The sequence below is a fragment of the Protopterus annectens genome, chromosome 4.part1 (assembly GCF_019279795.1).
Source record: "Protopterus annectens isolate FY-2018-M chromosome 4.part1, PAN1.0, whole genome shotgun sequence".
NCBI classification, from domain to species: Eukaryota; Metazoa; Chordata; order Ceratodontiformes; family Protopteridae; genus Protopterus; species Protopterus annectens.
This window is the reverse complement of record NC_056734.1, coordinates 914,946,213-914,966,466: the sequence shown is the minus strand read 5'-3', so window position 1 is coordinate 914,966,466 and position 20,254 is coordinate 914,946,213. Positions and strand designations below refer to the sequence as shown.

The window sequence follows — 20,254 nt, the reverse complement described above, 5'->3', positions numbered from 1 at the left end:
CCTACCTCATCCCCTCCCTGCTATATGGTGCCCCTCCTCCTTACTACTCTCCAAAGCAGTCTAAAGTCAAAACCAGCTTCCTGTTACAATAAAATCTCTAAATTTGCCACTGGTGCCAAATCCTCCACTCACCACTGTAATGCCCTTCAAAAGTTAAACTGGCTTCAACTACCCCACCACCTCTCTTTCATCCAACTTTTTTTATGCACATCAACTTATCTTTAACCCCTCTCTCTGCCCATCACTTAACAGCTCACTCACTCTTCACCAGCCAGATAGACTACTACAGTCAAATAATCAGAACCTACTTGAAGTATATAAACCAGCTCATACTCCAGGCAAATTCTTTTTATCCTTCTCTCTATCCAGACTCTGGGATGCCCTCCCTCCTCATATTCGTACCACCAACAACTGTTCCACCTTCAAAACCTTGCTCAATTCCCACCTCTCATCCTCTGGGAATTCTCCTGTTCCCATCTCTCCTGATTCTCCTCTAGTTGTCTATAGTCTATCTACCTCTCTTCTCTATTCCTCATATCATAACCCCTATCAACTACTTCCACACACCCCACCTACCCCTCTTCTCTAATTCTTATATCTCATCTCTTCACTCTATACCCTCCTAACCAATCTCCTCCTACACCATTCCTCCTGACTTCCTTCTATTACATTACACCCACATTCCTCCTATCCTCCTACACCACTCCTCCTGACTTCCTTCTATTACTTTACACCCACATTCCTCCTATCCTCCTACACCACTCCTCCTGACTTCTTTCCATTACATTAGACCCAAATTCTTTCTGTCCTCCTACACCACTACTCCTGACTTCCTTCTATTACATTACACCCACATTCCTCCTATCCTCCTACACCACTACTCCTGACTTCCTACAATTACATTACACCCACATTCCTCTTATTAAATGCTCTATTCCATCCTTCTTTCACTATCACTCCTTTTGTGCATGTTAATTCAGAAATAACTATTGTAGACCACGTAAATATATGTACATACTCTGCTTTCTCTGTAAAATCATTTTATATATTGTTTTCTCTCTTAAATCTGATGTTGATATATCTTCTATTACTATGTATACTACGAATGTTTTGTTGGTTTGCTGTATTGTTGCTTTATTCATTTGTTTAACCTTCTTGGAGCTTTTCTCCCCGGGACTCCATTAAAGACAGGCTCCTTCGGGCTCAATGGACTATCCTGGAAAACAAATCAATAAAAAAAAAAAATAAAGCCAGTGCTCTTTAAAATACTATTTGAGGCCTTTTTTGAAGAGACTTAAAGATGGTTCGAGGGTAAGGTTAGATGGAAGTGAATTCCAAGTTTTACCAATGACGCTGGCAAACAGGGAGTCACCGGCTGAGTTAATGGCTTTGTGGGTTTGGACCAACAGTTTATTGGATGATTGTAGTTGCCTTGAATTACTGTATGGCTTTACAATATTTTTGACTGCTGTAATATTTTCATGGTGGTACAGAATTTTGTGTGCTATGATAAGCTGATTGAACAGAAGTAGGCTGTGGAAGTTCTAGCCACCCAAGAAGACTCAGGTTTTGACAGTGATGTGTCCTATATGTTGAGCATATGGCAAAACTGTCAATATGGTTGTAACAGTGAGAGAGCTTACTAATTTCAGTTTTGCTCAAATTGGAGAGTATGGGGGAGGCATATAGAAGTGTAGAGAGTAAGTGTGAGTGGGCGCTTGCAGTCCTAGCTAATGGAGTTAGAAAAGGTTTGATTCTATATAATGAGCCAAGCTTCTTATTAATGTTTTTTATACTTTTATTGATATGCAGATCAAATTTGAGATTACTGTCCACTATTACTCCTAAAATCTTAGTATGGTAATCTGGAGAGATATAGGTACTGTTGTTGGATGTTATGGAGAAGGAAAATGGGGTGGATCTACTGGTGGGGGTAAAGAGGAGCAGTTTAGTTTTGTTGAGAATTAACAACAGGCAGTGATTAGAGAGGGTTAAACATTAGGAAATTACTTACTGACTTCATACACATCAGGGCATTCATGCTAATGCATAACCTGTTATTCTCTGAACTTTCCACATTTGTCTGGCCAATAGTTAACCCTTCTCCTTATATTTGGGCCTTTGCCCCACTATTGTTCATGGCTTTGTCCAGATTTCCTGCTCTAAGTGGTTGAGAGGTATGCTGTGACTAGGGTACATGATGCAACACCACAGACGAGCTGACAGTCTTCACACCTCTCCCTGTGCATGATTTTGCAGAATTTCCAGCATTCCACCCCATATATCTGCTCTATTCCTCATCCTGTAATATATTACTAAACGCAGTACACTGAATTGTTATAAGTACTCACACAGTTAAATGATGCTCTTTACATCCTGCTAATCTGACCTGTTGCAACTTGCTGTTATACTAGCCACCTTCTAGGTTACTCAGAACATGTATAATGCCTGTTGGTTTGGCCCGCTGTCCCCCCATTTTCTCTGTCTTTGTCCAGCTTTCTTGCAGTAACAGACTGTGGTGTTTTGAAAGTATGTGGGACTGCTACCACATGAGTAAGTCACATGTAAAAATTATTGGTGGAGCCAGTTTCAAACCATCAGCACCATCAACCATGCTAATGGCCTTAGCCCAGTGAGCCACACCACCCGGCAGAAAGTGAGGTTTAATTCCTCACACTATCAACAGCATGCAGACATACACTGTCACCCCTGCTGTGACCCCTGCATTTTGTAGAAAATAGAACATGTGGCCAGGTTCTTTGTCACAGCTCTGGAATTGTGCAGTCTGCTGCTATATCCTTGCAAACATACTGTTACTGCAGTTGCATGGGAACACTGATGTGCTGGTGGTAGGGGACTCAGGCATTGACAGTCATGTGTCTGTCCTATGATCCCAGTGTTTGGCATTTCCCTTGCATAATTCAGTGGGATTTCCAGCCATGTGGCTTAATGCATATTATGGGGCATTCAGTCCTTGGACAGAGTACCTGTCGTTCCAAGTAGCTGTTAGTTCTCTGCAAGTAGCACAGTAATCCACTCTATTCCCTTGAATACATACAGCAGGTCCATACATATACTACCATAGCCTAGTGTTGTATAGGAGAGTGACTTACCTTGTGAATGCAGTGGTTGTGAGACTTGTGTTTCAGGGCTAACTCTGTCTGATGCACACAGTACACAGCCAATACATGCTTAGGTACAGGTTGTGTGGTCTGACTGGCATCCTTTTTACTATGTATGTGAGTCAGAGTAAGGTGTCAGTCCCTAGGACCCTAGGTTGCCAGTGCATGTGTTATGCATCGTCCCTTGGCCAAGGCCAGGGCATACTGGACATTACTATGTCTGCCTCGAGGGACAGCATCAGGGGTTCCTCCTCGAGTCCCCATGTGTGTGTGGCTGTGGGGACCTAGGCAATAGTGGGGGGGAGGCTATGTGTGTACCATCCCTGTGATGATCCTGCCACAGCTGTTTCCGCAGGATCATATTGTGTAGCATGGCACATACGGTGAACATCTGTGCACATATCTCTGGAAAGTAATGCAGGGCTCCACCATATATATAGTGGCACTGGATCCATGACTTGAGCAGCTCAAACCCATGCTCTATGATGTTCCTAGTTTGTGTGTGTGCCTCATTATGGCAGTCTGTGGTAGGTGTGTTTGCATTTCTGATGGGTGTCATCTTCCATGGTTCCAGTGCATAGCCATTATTCCCCAGTAAATGGCCATATGGGATGCCTCCCTGGCAAACATCTGGTATAGCTGCAATGCGTACCAGATACGGGAGCCATGATAACTGTCAGGGCTGCCAGCACACACATTCATGATAATGTCCTGGGCATTGCACACAACCTGGAAGTTGATGGAGTGATACCCCTTGCTGTTGACACAGACTCTACCCTCATCATTGGCAGGTGCTTTGATGTGGACATGAGTGCAGTCTATGGCACTCAGTACCTCAGGATAGTGTGCTACATAGTAGAAGAGATGCATACTGCTGGCCCTCTCCTCAGGGGTACAGGGTAAATAAATGTGCTCACTGGCATGTGTTTGCATGGCATCCAGCAACTGGTACTTTGTTTCCACTGGGATGTGTTCCTCTCAGTTGGTTCTGGGTCTGAGATGTGGGTGGCTGAGCTCGGTGAGGTCTTGCAGTATGTCCCTGTCTACCATGTAGATCTCTACAATCTCCAGCTCATGTAGCTCCTGGATTGTTACCCTGGGCTTGAACACCCTTCTCCTTCTCAGTCTAGGAATTATGTCAGCAGCAACATCAGCACTGACCTCAACATCTACCACATACAGATGTAGTAGAGTTGCAGTGGCCCCTAGCATTCTCTCAGTTAAAATTTCCAAGTCTGTACCCCACTGCTGCAGATAATGGGAGGAAATCAGATTGCAGAGTGTATGTATACTTTATAGTCATCTGCTGCAGATACAGCCTGTGTGATTGGTTAACTATGATGTATTCCACCTGTCAAGTACATCAGTGAGGGGTTGGAATGGCCCAGTTTAGGTGAAACAGGGGTCATCAGTAATTTATATACAATTGGCTTTCTCAACCAATTTCTTTTTTTTTTTTCTTTTCTTTTTTTGACAACTTTCCTTGCTAAGCACTGCAGATTGGTGTGCAAAACCCATGCTGCAGGTATAAACAATGCTCAGCAGTCAGTAGACACTCCGCCATGAACGGGCACACTCAGTACAGCATTGTGCCATGCAAACATGCTCCAACCAGCTTAAACATGTGCCCCAAAGCTAACCAAAGCTTATTAGCACTGGACACACACCTCTGCTCAGCTCAGTGGTGTGGCGCTCAAACAGGCAACAATGTGCTCCAATGTGCTTAAAGAAATAGAGACATACCCCTTTTGATGTCAACTACGTCTTCTATGGACACCAACATAGTTTTGGGGCTACATGGATGTGATCTGTGGGCACAGATACCCATTTCTTGAGCTACATGGATGTGATCTGTGGGCAGACAGATACCCATTTTTGCTATTCAGTAACCCCAGCTCATTTGCATACAGATCTGTGCACACAACCAGGAAACTACACTATTCCAGGGCCTGCTTCCTTAGCAGACACAGAAGTCTACCATTGTACATACTCCATGCAAGGCCCTATAATGCATTATTGTCACATATTTTTATTTTTTGTTTTTACACTTTTAATTTTTTTTTTTTGCATGACTGCATGCTTGCACACTGCACGGCACAGTGCAAACATAATGTGGGTATTAAAAAAATATTTTAATTTATTTTCCATTACTTTTTGGATACACAGGGCATAGTTTTGCACACATCTGTCTGCCATGCTATTTCCGACATTATAACTTGCCTTTAACAGCCCCTGTTCACTTTTTAATTTCACATACACAGAAATTTTCTGTGTATACTTTGGGCACCAACACGGGGTCTGCAGTACTACCTATCTGCTTGCTGGATTGCTCCAGCACCCTAATTTGCATGCAATTCACCTGCTTATGAGGTGATTTGCATGCCACAGACACTTCTGTATTTGCAGACTCATGCACGCCCCTCAGCTCTATTTATACTGGATCGCACGGCTGCTTACTCCCATGTAACCTCTGTGCCACTATGCCTAAATGGAAAATAAATCTTTGTAGGATTTATAGAATTCCCCCTCAAGTATTTTGGGTTTATAATACCATGGCAGGAATGACCCACATTCTTAAGTGAGGGTGTGAGTTCATTAAATTATGGCTTTGATATTATCCGAGTGATCTCGGCACCAGCAATTTTCGCAGAATTGCCTCCTTCTTTAATTCATGTAGAGTTACATATATTGGTAGCATATCTAAGTAAAACTGTAAATTACTTTTATTAGAGTCATTGTTCCTACTACTACTGGAATTATCTATGTTTTTTTCTTATGCATTGTTCTTGTTTCTGCATTTTTCAGACATTTTATGACTTTTATATTCCTTTAACCATAAGTTACTGCAATAATTGGGTGTGGCAATTTCAGTCATCAATGCTACTTTTGTCTTTTTCATAGACTACTTTATGTGCTTTCCTAGTATCTGTTTTATGAACTGTTTATAATGGATGATGCCATGTGGTATAAACTTCATCATTCTCTGTCATCATCTCTGGTTCATGTTTCCAATGCTTTTCAGATATTTCTGTATTGTAGTGCTTGCACAATCGCCAGTGCAGCAGTCTTTCCACATTATTCCCTGGCATGAGTTTATCCTACCCAGCAACACAATGTATGACTGTTTGCAGTTATTTCTTACAAATCTACATTTGTCTGTTTTTCCCACCCGTTCAAAGGATTTTGTAGACCATTTTGTATGTGATGTAAGTCCACTATGCAAAGCTGCCATTATTAGCTTTTCATCTTTTGGTTTCAGGTCACTTCTCTTTAACCATTCCTTCTTTTTCGATATGAGGCTGTTGCTAGATATCGCTCTACTTGCCTTAAATGTATGGCTTTTCCAACTTCCTTCCTTCTCATTCAATTTGTTTCCCTTTTTGGCACATTAAGTTGCTGTTTGATTTTCTTGTATTCCTGTGGTTTGATTTCCATTCATGCTTGATGCTGAAATGCTTCTGCTAAATTAAGCAAATATGTCATCTTATACCTCTTCTTTTCATGTTTCAAAACTTTTGCTCTGTCTGGATCTGATGAGATCAGCAGATATGTATGATGTCCATTTAGGCATTCTGTATGCGGTTTAGTGTGTGTGTGTGTGTGTGTGGGGGGGTGTAAATGGTAAGTCATTAGTATACCATTAAAAGCAATATCAGTGCATCTTGGTTTTAATTGTAGCAGTTTCAGAATAATGTTGGGACTGTCTTTTAAATTCAGACGTGATAATTCAGCAACAATTATGCATGATTTATCAGTTCTACATAATTTATTTGTAGTTGGCCTGAGAACCGAGTCTCCAAGAGCAAAATGTCTTTTATAATCATTCTTTTTAATTTTGGAATGGAGTTCTTGGATGTTGGAATACATTTCCTTCTTCGTTCACAGTTGTAACAACCCTATATTTTATATTTGTACAATTCTGTCTTGTTAGAATTCTTATCCTTATTAACTTCTTCCTGCATATGATAAAGGAAGTCTGCATTTAATCCGAAGTTAGTGGAATATTCCATAACTGCATTTTTGCTACAAACCGCTCTGTTACACGGTTCTCCTCAATGCTCTCTGTTTTGAGTTTTTCCTTGTTAGTCTCACATTGTTCTATAGCACTGCTGCTTAGAAGTCTGTGGCGTTTATTATTCTGTTGTTTCTGTTCATTGTTAAAAAATGTCTGTTTTGCTTTGAATCTGCTCTGTTTGGGTATAGCGTGCCTTAAACTTAACTTATTCCAACTGTTTTCATGGTCTATATTCTTATTCTCCTTATTTTTTAAAAGTATAGGGTTTTGTGAAGCATTTAGAATATCTTCTTTTGCTTTAGCAGTATTTTTATATGCTATTATTTCAGGATTTAATTTACTGGGATAATCTTATCTTATATCAGCTGACAGGTCATAATTTATGTAGTCATCCACTGCCACTACTGAGCAAGACACAAATATAAAATTGATTTGTATTCCACCTGATAAACTTTATGAAATGGAGTTTAGTATATTTCTGTTAATGCCTGATTGCTTTAAAATTTTCTTGCTTAAATGTTTTGTTGTGGCAAAGTTTTCCCTAATTTTTTTGCTTGATTGTTAGTATCACCCTTTGAGTGATCACATTCATTTTGTTTCTGCTCTTTACAGAGGTATGTTATATATTTTTGATAAGTTTGTTATTTACAGCTGAATCATTTAAGTCCTCAGTCATTTTGGTTGATTAAATAGTATCATCCTCCGAATGATCACATAACATTATTTTTTGAGCCTTTGTTGTGGTGTGTTGTATATTGCCTGTAAGGTTTTTATGTACAATTTAATCTTTCAAGCCCTCACTCTGTAACTTTACATGATTTTAATCATTTTTCCTTTTCTTCGATTTAATAGTATCACCCTTTGAGTGATCATACAACTTTGTTTTTGTTTTTTTTCATCTTTGTTGGGACTTTTGAATATTATCTGTAAGGTTGTTATTTGCAAGTGAATCTTTCAAGCTGTCATCCCATGACTTAGCCCACTCATACACTGTCCTGCAGGCAAGACAGTTGTCTTGTGTTACAGTAGCATGGTTTTAGTACATCTGGGATCTTAATAACAATTATGCTGACTATAACATCTCGTTTCATACAGCTACTACATTGGTCTGCTGTACTTAATCTACTGGATCTCATGTAAACAATGTATGAGTTACAGTTTGTAAGACAACAGCTAAGGAGAAAGTCAAAACATATGAATTCAAAGAATCCATACAATGCTGTAATGTAATCAAGATTTCCAAGAACACAGCTGATACAATGTAGACAGTCCTACTGCATTGCACTAAAATAAAATTGCTCAGGGTCTTGCTTTTTACACGTGATGCAATTGTGATAACCTAATCAATGAAGTAGCAGCCTGCTTTATCATGTGATCATGATTAATCAAGCTAAATGCAAACACAAGACCACTGATGTTCCAGAATAAGCCTACTACTTTATCTTTTAGAAGACATTTGTAAAACATGTGACTTTTGTGCCTTTTAGCAGCAGAGTTTGCTGTGATGTGGGATGACTTAAAGCTTCTGGAAATATGAAAACATGCTTTGCTTAGTTAGCAGTGTTTATTCATAAGTAGTTATGAATAAGGGCATCATACATACCTTCACATTATTTTTCCTTACTTGGCGAAGTTTTATTGGTGATCCCAGTCTAAGAGTATTATGTGAAGACTTTATACTTCTACCTATAACTTATATCATGAATGGAATCCCTAATCATATGGCTGATTGCAAGAAATCACATCTAAAAGCTGAATAAAAAATGAGAACACTAATATTTTTCCAGTTTTCAGTGTTTCTAGTCTTATTTTAATTCAGTCTTAGATTTGTTAATTGTAATTTTGATTCTTTTGAGTTCCTTTGGGTTATATTTTTTGACTACATAATAGAGGTTGGAGCTGTAGTGCCGTGTTTTCTTTTCTATACAACTTAAGATATTTAACAATGTTTGAAATCTGCGGGAGGTAGACTACTCCAATGAACTTACTCTGAACCTCAAAGCCATACTGATGTAAAATGATCAAGAAAATTGTTGTTGTCATATACAGCATGCATATAACATAAACAGAAGGTAATAAATCAAAGTGAAAACGAATAATGATAAAGCAAAAGTTCTAGAAGTAAGAACAGAGTAGGATTTTGGATGCAGATCCTTAAGGAGAATAACAATAACCATACAGAAACTTATATTCATAAAGTTGCAGAAAGTATTCTAAGAACTGAGTCAAAGCAGAAATGGAAAAAGGATATTTTGCCAATAAGTAGGGGCACAAAAATAGACAAGATTGGGCTGGAATTTACTGGAGAAAACTGGCAAGCAACCAATATATTAGGAACAAATAATTATACAGGCAAAGGTAATAGAATGGGATACGTTCAAGCAGAAGTTAGCACCAGAGATTAATATCCATGTACAGAAAAAGAGAAAGGGATAGGGGAGTCCTAAGTGAATGGCCAGCTCCAGTAGAGGTTTTTGTCAAGTCTAGAGCAGATAAAAAAGGATTTTAGTAAGGCACATAAAATATTGCATAATAACTGTAAAAATCAATTAGAGGAAGTTAGAAAGGATTGGAAAGAGAGACTGGAAAAGCAGTTTACAAAGGAATAAGGGAAGGACATATGTACGGTTCCCAAGTATACAATAACGTTTAGAGGTTTTCTGTTTTATGCTTGGAAGTGTTTATCCTGAGCAGATTCAAAGAATTTTTCCTCAAGTAAATAGTAAATGGTGGCGGTGTGGTGAGAAAGAAAGAGGTAATGCGACAAATTACTATAAGTAAGGAAACAATTCTTTTGAGGTATGACACAGGATCTGATCTGAATTGCCTAGACATAGTAAGGTCTTATTAAGTTTAATAGTTTGGGCTGCCACAAATCAACTAATAGAAAATAGAAATCAAAATGTAAACCAACTGTAATTCAATTATAGAATATTGGTAAATGGATAAAAGAACTGGAAGTGAGATCTTTAGAAAAGGGAAGGAGGAAATTACATAGAAATAAATGGAAGTTGTGGGAACAATACATAAAGAATAATTTTCAGGAGAATGGGTGAGGTATAAGAAAAGTCAGGAATTGCACAATACATATAATGTTGGAGTAAACAGTTGTTATAAAGAAAGAAAACATATGCAATGTATAGTGCATGAAAAATCATCATTATAGTTTTTTTTTTTTCTGTTAATGTATGTGCAGTAATTTAATAAAGTTGTTCAAAGAAGAAAAGAAAATAGTTGTGAGTGAAAATCTGGTTAACTTTACTTCAGCTGTGTTTTCATCATACTGCCTCTTAGAAAATAGTATATTCATAAAAATGCAGAATCCTTCTATGTAAAGATTCGTTTTACTTCTGTATTTTGCATGTATTGCTTAATAGAATTCTAAGACTAAATGATAAGGCAAGGGGTACATTATTAAATTTTAAGTGCACACATTCTTCAGTTTACTCGTTTACTGGAAATGTGATATGTATAAGTCTCAAACATCCTTTAACTCACAATCAAAACTTACTTGTGTATCTAACGATGGATGTTATATCAGAGATTGTTGCATTGTCTGCAGCTACTGCTGTAAGGCTGAAGTTGTACTGTGACCCAGCAGTCAGTCCTGTGACATTGACACTTGGTGCAGATACTACAAGGTTTGAACTGGTAGGTCCTGTCACCTGTACTCTGTATGTGATCTGACTTCCTTGTGATGTATTCCAGGATAATGATGCTGAGGATGTTGTAACACTGATAACTACAACATTAATCACTGGTGTTGGCTCTGTGACAGAATAGGAAGAAGAAAATAAAAATGCGTGAATCACAGATATAATAACTAATTGTTTGCTGTTAGCTATCTTGTCAATGTTTCTACAACATTCCACCAACAAACTTTGCGAATACCCTCTATGAACAGTTAGAATTCACTTCTATGTATGACAGCTAAGGATGGACATCAGCAAACCAAATACCTGTTATGCATTTTGTATTTGTTTTATAGGTTCATAGGCTCATAGATAAGTACTAGGCAAGATGCCATTGTGGGCCATTTAAAGTCAAGATGATTTCATTTTCTTTCCTCAAATTAACCTATCCCATTTGGTTATAGAGTGGCCATATCTATCACATGGTAGATAATGATATATTACCCCCATAATAAGAATAACTGGGATCATACCATAGACAGTATGAGAGGACTAATGCATGGGATAAAGCATTTAGGAGCTGCCTCTGTTCAATAGTAGTACAGGGGGTAGTCCTGGGGTAAATTTTCTGTTTCTCATCTGCAGAGTTAGCTTGTGCTGAAATATGAACAGGAATGAACTTTGTTTTCACTTAGAATGTTTTGGATTTCATGGACTATGATACTGTAGAACATGACAAATAACTTTATGTTGCTGTTGACAATAAACTGAACTTCAGGGATGATGCTACAATTATTATAAAAAAATAAATATAGAATTTAGGTAATGCTTTTCTTAAACCTGAATATTTTTATGGATGCAATGCCATGGGTAAGACAAACAGAATTATACATCATACACTTGAATATACATTTTAGAAAAGATCCAAATCTATAGGAAAACCTTTCACCTGCAGCCATTCTTGTAATATTCTTAATAAAGTAAACAGTATGACCTATGAAAACAAAACTAAGCTCAGTCACCCTATTTTCACTTCAGCATCTCTACATAAAAGAGAAGCTACTTCTTGGACTTGAAGATATACTTTATTGGAGAGCACACATTCTGCAACAGGACATGTAAGTTTGAGGAGAGGCCAATATCAAGTCCAAGACTTCATAGCAGCATATTAAGCTGCAGTGAAGCATGGACAGAAAAAATGAAACAGCTCTCACCTTGTGTATACTCAATAAACATGATTGTTTAGAGAGTGTTAAAAGAAAATATAAAGAAAACTAAAGTAAACAAGTCATAGAAAAGTAACTGTAGTGCAGTTATAAAAACTTTCTAACCTTCGCTAAACGCAGCTTTACTGATCATGGGAAAAAAGTGAATGGAGTCATTAATCAGTGTTGTTATGATCTGCCTTTCTTACAAGAAGATTTAAACACTGACACCACAGTATCTGTGCTGGTAGGAGTTTTGAGACAGTGACTTCCACTTAATGATAGTCTGACCCTGAAGAAATTTCAGAGTTAGATTCCACTTTTGAGCAAGGAAATCGAATACAACTATGACAATAAGGGAAGAAGCTGAACAAATTGTCACTACTTCTTTGCCATCTAAGATCAGAAGATCATAGCAGGTTAAAAGGCTGACAGACCTAGAGCCTTTTTTAAGTCTAGCCAATCAATGCCCCATTTTTTACAAATATCAATGGCCATGGGCTATATCAGCTCTGGTGTATGCCTGTGCCTTAGGGTATCTACAAACTGACTCCATCCATAAGGGTCACAGGTGACAAGACAGGGCTGAATTTGCTATCTCAGATCCATTGGTTCAAACTGCATTTGAATAGGCTTAAGGAAGATATCTGTTTCACATGAAGGGGGAGACTATTCCAGATAAGGGGTAATGTCTGAGACATGCACCTGTCTCTATAAGACATTTTATTTATGCAATTGATGAGGTTTAAATCTTTAAATTGGGTAATTCTAGTGCTATTTGTTTTGTGAGTATTAGCAGATATATCAGGGCTGGATCAGAGAAAGCTTTGTAAGTTAGGCAGAGATCACTACTCAGTAGTCTGTAGGAAACTGAGTACAGGGACAGGGCTTTGAGGTGGTCCACATAGGTCATATTATTTACACCCTGTATTCTTTTAATGAAGAACTTCTGTGGCTGCACCAGCTGTTGCAAATGCCTGGTCAGGTACATGAGGAAGGGTGCACTACACTCGAGTACTGGTCTAATGAGGGCAAAGTAGACTGAGACTATGATCTCCTTAGCTCTGGATACCATGCTATTACTTATAAGTTGTGCCATGTAGAATGATTTTCTCACTACCATGGACCATGGTGATCAAAGTTCAGGTTACTGTCAACCTGAGTTCGCAAGCCCCTTACCAATGAGTCTACTTTTAGGAGAGTGTAAAAATGTTGTAATTTGCAGGGATGGTTGTCTTCCCAAAGGGTATAAGTATGCATTTTTGATGCACTGAGTTTTAGGCAATGGTTCTGGCATCATTTATCTTTCTGCATCTGACCCTGCCAGAGGATATCTGCAGAACTTTCTGGAAGATTTCTTCATCTTTGGGGGTTCAACGATTGCATTCAGATTGAAGTTATCAGCAGATCTGGTTAGTCAAATACCATCTACATTTGCCTTGACTTCAGAGATGTATATTCCAAATGAGGGTGGCCCCAGTAACAAGCCTTGTGGCACACCACCAGCAACAGGCCTCTTGGTCGAGGTGGATTCCCCCACCCTAATATCATGTGTCCTATCTGTGAACCATTTAGCTATCCATGGAGTAATAATTGTGATTTATGCTTAAATTTGTTTGTCTATAATACCCAAGTAAGATATTGTGCCAAAAGCCTTTGCCAGGTCATGTAGGCAGTATGTACTATTTTGCCCTCTTCCATAGTTCTATTGACATTTTCAAAGAAGTCCATCAAGTTTAGTAGGCATGGCCTGCCCTTGATGAAACCAAGTTGTGATGGAGTCCAGTGTCTGAAGATTTCCTATGTCATTAGGTCCATGATAATTTTTTCCACTGCCTTGCATATAAGACTAGTCAAACGTATGGCTCTGTAGATCCCTGGGGCTGTCAATGGTCTACCTTTGTGTAGAAGAATGACTGTTGCAGTCCTCCATTCTATAGTAATGAAGCCTGTCTGGAGGCTGTGATTGAATAGAGATGCTAGTGGGCCTGACAGGTCAGTTTTAAAGCTATTTTGGAGGTATCCTGGGTTATTATCAGGACCTACTGATGCAGTGTTTTTAGCTCCAGAGAGTGCAGTGAGGACCTGTTCTTTACTGATAGTTGAGGAAGAAATGGTAGGGGGGATTTCCTGGGCTAGCCTGGGGGGATAGGAGAAATGGGAGCTAAAATTGCTATATCCCCTCGATTCAGTATAGGAAGTTCCCATTATTATTAGTTTAGCATTCTGTTGAGTGATACCTTTAAAGTTGTGGACATAAGTGAAAATTGCCTTATGTTCACCCTTTGCCTGGGAGGCTATTTATGCCTTGAACGTGGTCTTCCTTTATTTGATTAGTCCCGTGAATTGCTTGTTGAGACTGATAAGGGAGTTATTTTTATCTTTTGGGCATATGCTTTCTTATTTTTTCAGAATTTTCTTTCTTTTATTGCATAACCCTTTTATATGGAGTGGGAAGGGGCTCAGCAAGGGGGTCTTGTGTTGAGAGTTTGCCATTAGTTTATTTTGGTTTAGTACTGCTGTTTCTTTGCAGTTATTTACATGCTTGCATAGGGTTTCTGCATAGACTACCATTTTCTCTGAATTGTGGGGGGGCTGAAGTTATCTATACCATCACCTAATAGGAGGCAATCAGCCTTGAAAAAGTTCTTAAAGGTTCTGGGGGTTTGCTGACAGTTCAGTCTTTGTCTATTTCAAAGGTGACTGCTTTGTGATCTGACCAGTGAGGACATTACACAAGGGAGGGGTGGGTGCAAAGTTCTCTCATATTTGTAAGTACCATATCCAGGATATTTGCACCCCTTGTAGTGGTGCAGTCTAGCTGTTCCAGGGTGTTTCACCTGACAAAATCCAGGAATCTTTGAGCTTGCATGACGGCTGAGTATGTATTCCAGTTTATGGTGGAATAGTTGAAATAAACAATTCATGAGGCTTTGGGCTGAATTATGAGTGACTGTAATACATTCAAATATGTGGTATTGTTATCCTGCATCATAGACAGAGACCTAAAGCAAACAAGGATATGGTATTGGGCTTTATCTGAGGTTAGTTGAACATGGAGTAGATCAAGTATGTCATATTGTTTGACCAATCTCAAGGTGTGCTTACTTTTTATGTAGATTGATACACGTCCACTCTTTGTCCCTTCTTGTGTGAAGCTGGTCTAAACGTGCTGAAGGCATTATAGCCCTGTACTGCCAGGGTGCCTTTTGCAGCTTTAAACCATGTCTCAGTAACTGCACAAATATCAACACTTTCTAGGGTGTGGAGCACTTCCAGGAAGTTGAGTTTCTTGTTGAGTCTTCTAGCATTGAGCAGTAACACCTTTAGTTTATCATGCAAATAATCTATATTGGAAGGTATATCAGATTGCCATTGTCTAAAATAGGCACTATGGGGATGGATAATGTTTTGGCTGATATCTGAAAGCCTAGTGGGGACAGGTACAAACTATCTGTGGCAAAGCTGTGTGCTCTGTCAGTCATGTCCTCCCAAGCTGACAAATATTGGACTCCTTTAGAATGAAAGCAATAACAAAACCAATTATTAAAGTCAATCATCTTCTATTAATATCTTGGTATCTTTATTGGAGAAGGTAGAATGCTGGTCAACACAAGACTCATACCTGCCTGGGACACAAAATCTGAAAGCTCCTTCATGTCTCTTTTCATATAGTCCAAGGAGGTACTTCTGAGGTCATTAACACTCACATGGACTATGACAAAGTGATACTAAATCTTGTTGTTCAATGCTTTGAGTGCATATGTGATCTGGTGGACACTTGACCTTGATAGGCAGCTGATTGTGACTGTCTCCTTGCTCAAGCTGGTAAGGGGGGTCATAAGTGTGTCTCACAATACAACCTCCAATGACAGTATATTGGGTTGTGTGGCAGTTTGCTTTAATGGCTTAGAGGGGGAGACTTTGTGAGATGTGGTTATATATGTCCTGGGGAGTGAAGCCTTTGAGGTTTCGGTAGATTGCATTTAAGAGCCTCAGTATGTGATTTTATGTGATTGATCCTTAGTAGGTATAGTGTGTGTGTGTGTGTGTGTGTGTGTGTGTGTGTGTGTGTGTGTGTGTGTGTGTGTGTGTGTGTGTGTGTGTGTGTGTGTGTGTGTGTGTGTGTGTGTGTGTGTGTGTGTGTGTGTGTGTGTGTGTGTGTGTGTTACTGTTAACCTATTTGAAGATTTCAATGTCTGTATGTAAGATCTTTGCCTCCAAAGTCATGGTGCAATGTGCAATTACATCTCTCAAATACTGTCAGTCTGCTTAGGAATATGGTGATTGTCAGTAAACATCAGACAGTTGCCTCTGGATGTCTGGATGCCCAATTCCACCAGCTAACTACAGAGATAGTAGGAAAGTATATATCCATGGCTGTGGATCTTTTTTTTTTTTGTGATCTATGAGGGGCAGTGCAATCAGGGTTTGAAGTTGTTGACCTGTGAGTAGACATTTAGGATTGATCTAAAGCAACAGTATTGGGGTAATGCTTATCAGTGAACTAGTTAGCTGCTTTGTTCCGTATGGAAATTTACAACTCTAGTTGTCTGCATCTATAGTGGGCACTGCAAACCACTGTTGCACATCTCAGCACAGTTTATGGGACATTAATTAGAGAGGAATCCAATCAGTAAACAGTAGAAATGCAGTAAATATGTACATATAAAACTCAGATCCCTACAGCAATTTATATTCCTCTCGATTGTTGTGTTACTACAAGACTAAGGTTTCCAAACTAAGTAAAACAATTCAGTAGAAATGTAATAAATGGGGTTCAGATCCTGCAGCAATTCACAATTCTCTCACTATTGTGGGTTATACTATAAGACTAAGGCCCCCAGACCAAGTAAAATACAAACAGTAAAAAGCAGTAGAAATGAAATAAATGATGCTCAGACTCTAAAGCTACTCACAGTTCTCCTGCTCCTGTGACAGATAACACAAGACTAAGGTCCAACATAAAATTAAAAATGCAAGCAGTTGACTTTTGGTTTAAAACAAGGAAACATACGGAAAAGAACAGTGCACAATTCATATTAACACTTTATGTATTGGCAGTGTTCCCTAGTTAAAACTGAATTATATGAAATAGATTAATTCAAGCATTAAGTGTCTAATGACAGTGCCTTATTAGTTTGCGGTATTAGTGTCTAGTAGATATAGCACTGGGAGGAGCTTGAAAACAGCAATTTGCAGTAGGGAGTTCAGTTAAAAAGGCACCAAGTTTAAAAGTCAGCAAGATCTTAGCAAGTATGTGGAAAAAATGCAAAAAACAATGCAGTCAAACAGTAGTTTAAAAACAAATTGCAGCTGAAGAGGAATGTAGATGAATACCTTGAATAAGAAACTGTTTCTCAGCTCCTCCCATGTGCTGAGTTGCAAAATTGTTTATTGTACAGGGTAAGCAAAGGTGAAAAGAAAATACAATGTCAGATTGTTAGATATTAGCTCACAAAACCTTTGGAAACCTAGTGCTGTGTCATGTACCTGAACGACACCCAGGAATGGTCAGGACTAAAGCATAAGAACAAATATGCGTAAAAGAATGCTTTCCAAAATCATCACTCTCCAGAACTGTATATAGCATTTTACTTTGCTTTTTATCAAGGCTCTCTTTGTAACATATTTTTGTTATATCTCTATGCCTTACAATATTGTTGATTATTTTTGAAATGTATCACCTTTGGTCCATCTTGTTAATTGCTGTCCAAAAATAAATGCCTCTTCTATTAAGCAAGTATAAAGTTTTTAATTAACTTCAACTATTATGAATAAAATATATGTAATTTCAAAGCATTTTTAATCAGAATTCCTACTGACTATAAAACACCACAATCATGTGTTAATATGAGCACAGAAAGCTAGTACATTCATACTTACTTGTATACCCAGAGACAGATACTGCATCTGCTGCTGTTACATTGTCTGAAGCTAATGCTGTAACAGTGAAGGTGTACAGTGACCCAGCAGCAAGTCCTATAATAGTGGCACTTGGTGTTGACACTGTAAGGCTTAATGTAGATCCTGTAGCCTGTACTCTGTATGTAATCTGACTTCCTTGTGATGCATTCCAGGATAAGGATGCTGATGTGGTAGTAACAGTGACAATTGTAAAGTTAGTCACTGGTGTTGGTTCTGTGACAAAAAGGAGGAAAAAATACTAGATCACAAATCTAAATCTATCATTTAATAATGCATTTGCACCTATTTATATCTAGGCCATGATTATTCAAGGTTCAGTCACCATTTACTACACAGATTTTACAAAATATTGTTTTCTAATAAGTAGATTTCTGTAGATCAACTGCAAATATTACTCTTGGCAAATCAAGGATCTGCTGTAATCATTTTAAGTAAAACTGGAAATTTACTGGGTTATCCTTCCTTGCTCATTTTTTTTCAAAGACAGTTGTATACTTGTAACCATTTAACAGTTGCAAAATCTGTTAAGGAACCTGGAAAAACAAACTATTGTACGCCTTCAGCAAACCACAGTGGCATAGAGATGAGGATCGACCAAAAAACACAAAACTGTAGAACTGATCCAACTCAAAAACACCAATTTAACACTTTAATAGATCTAAGAGCTTTCTTCTTCCATACAAAGACTTCATCAGAAATGAAACAAACACCTGAAACATCTCCGTATGATAGTCAGTTAGCAACAGCAATCAAAAACCTCCATTAATTAAATATACATAGATATTAAAGCTATATACATCAAAAATTCACTTATATCATATAAAAGTGTTCAAAATACATATGAAATAATATAAAATAAATATTAATTCAACATTTCATCTCTATATTTAAGAATACTCTTTAAAGATACCATCTAATTTAGCTCTGACTTTGCTGTAGCATCAAGATGTATTTGCCACTTTAACTCTTTCTGTTAAAGCAACAGATCACTATTACGTCCCCATTCTGCAATGAAAACTATATCAATAATAAAACAACAGAAATCTTTTAAAAACTGGGGCATTAAAGTGTATGTTTATAAAGTGTCGGGTGTTTGTTTCATCTCTGATGAAGTCTTTGTATGGAAGACAAAAGAGCTTAGGTCTATCAAAGTGTTGAGTTTTATCTTGCACTTGGTGTTTTTGAGATGAATCAGTTCTACAGTTTTTTGTTTTTTTTTGTTGATACTGAATTTGTTCATCTCTTTGCTGCTGTGGTTCACTGTAGGAGTGCGGTACTTACAGTTCTACACTTACAACGTCATATCCATAAGAGAATCTGCAGAAATCCTGCAAGCCAGATATATTTTCTAAATAAATGAGGAATCTTTCAGTCATAAAAAATCATACAACCCTAACATGATTATTCACTTAAATTGTAGTTTTCAAGACATTCTATTCTGGCTCTATGTTCTCTAGTTCACTTCCTTAAACTACTACATGTGCCTCTTTCCCACATGTGCTATGTGTTAGGCAATAAACATTAAGTTTTAATTCATATCTTAACAGCTTCAACAAATTAAAAAACAAAAAAATGGTAGTAGGACAGCAGTAGGTAACAGACGTTTATTGAAGCGCTTTTCGTCAGTTTACGAAGCTGACTTCACCAGAATACATTTAATAACAAACAACCCAGTAAATATAACAAAGTCAAATTAATTGATTAATTGACACAACTACATTTAAAGAGACAGCCCTTATAAATACATCTCGGAAATAAAACAATTATAAAAGTTTTTTTCATATTTAAAATTTTTTTAACAGCAAACCTATGAAATCCAGTTCTAATAAGTGCTGTTACACATCCATTAAAATAGCACTAATAAAAAACATTTATAATCCAATTATAAAGAATCTTTTCAAAATTTATATTAATTCAAAATTTATATTAAACCAAACATCTAATAACAAACTAATTCACATATATATATATATATATATATATATATATATATATATATATATGTGGTCATTAAATGTATTCTGATGAAGTCAGCTTTGTAAAGCTGACGAAAAGCGCTTCAATAAACGTCTGTTACCTACTGCTATCTTACTACCGTTTTTTTGTTTTTTAGTTGTTTTAGCCTGCATTTTCTTTGTTAGCTTCAATAATTAGGTAAATCTGGCTGAAGCATTACTACTACTTTTAAGAACAAATACTAAATAAAACAACCATAAACTATTTAAAATATAGCTAAAAGCAAAGAAAAGCCACTGCACATTGAAAACAGGAAGCCAAAAATCTTTATTCCAAAAGAATTAAATGCTTTCATTCATCCTTTCAGGACTTCATCCAAACTAAACAGCATAACAT

General features: G+C 37.7%; 1 protein-coding gene across 1 annotated transcript in view; it reads right to left on the bottom strand.

Moving 5' to 3' along the window:
- The window catches only part of LOC122801341 (mucin-19-like), a 938,154-nt gene that overhangs the window by 104,334 nt on the left and 813,566 nt on the right, over positions 1-20,254 (bottom strand). The window contains exons 43-44 of the mRNA XM_044070881.1: positions 17,861-18,115; positions 10,649-10,906 (exon numbers count right to left, since the gene is read on the bottom strand). Coding sequence (XP_043926816.1) covers positions 10,649-10,906; positions 17,861-18,115 — 513 coding nt within the window. The remainder of the gene's footprint in view (positions 1-10,648; positions 10,907-17,860; positions 18,116-20,254) is intronic.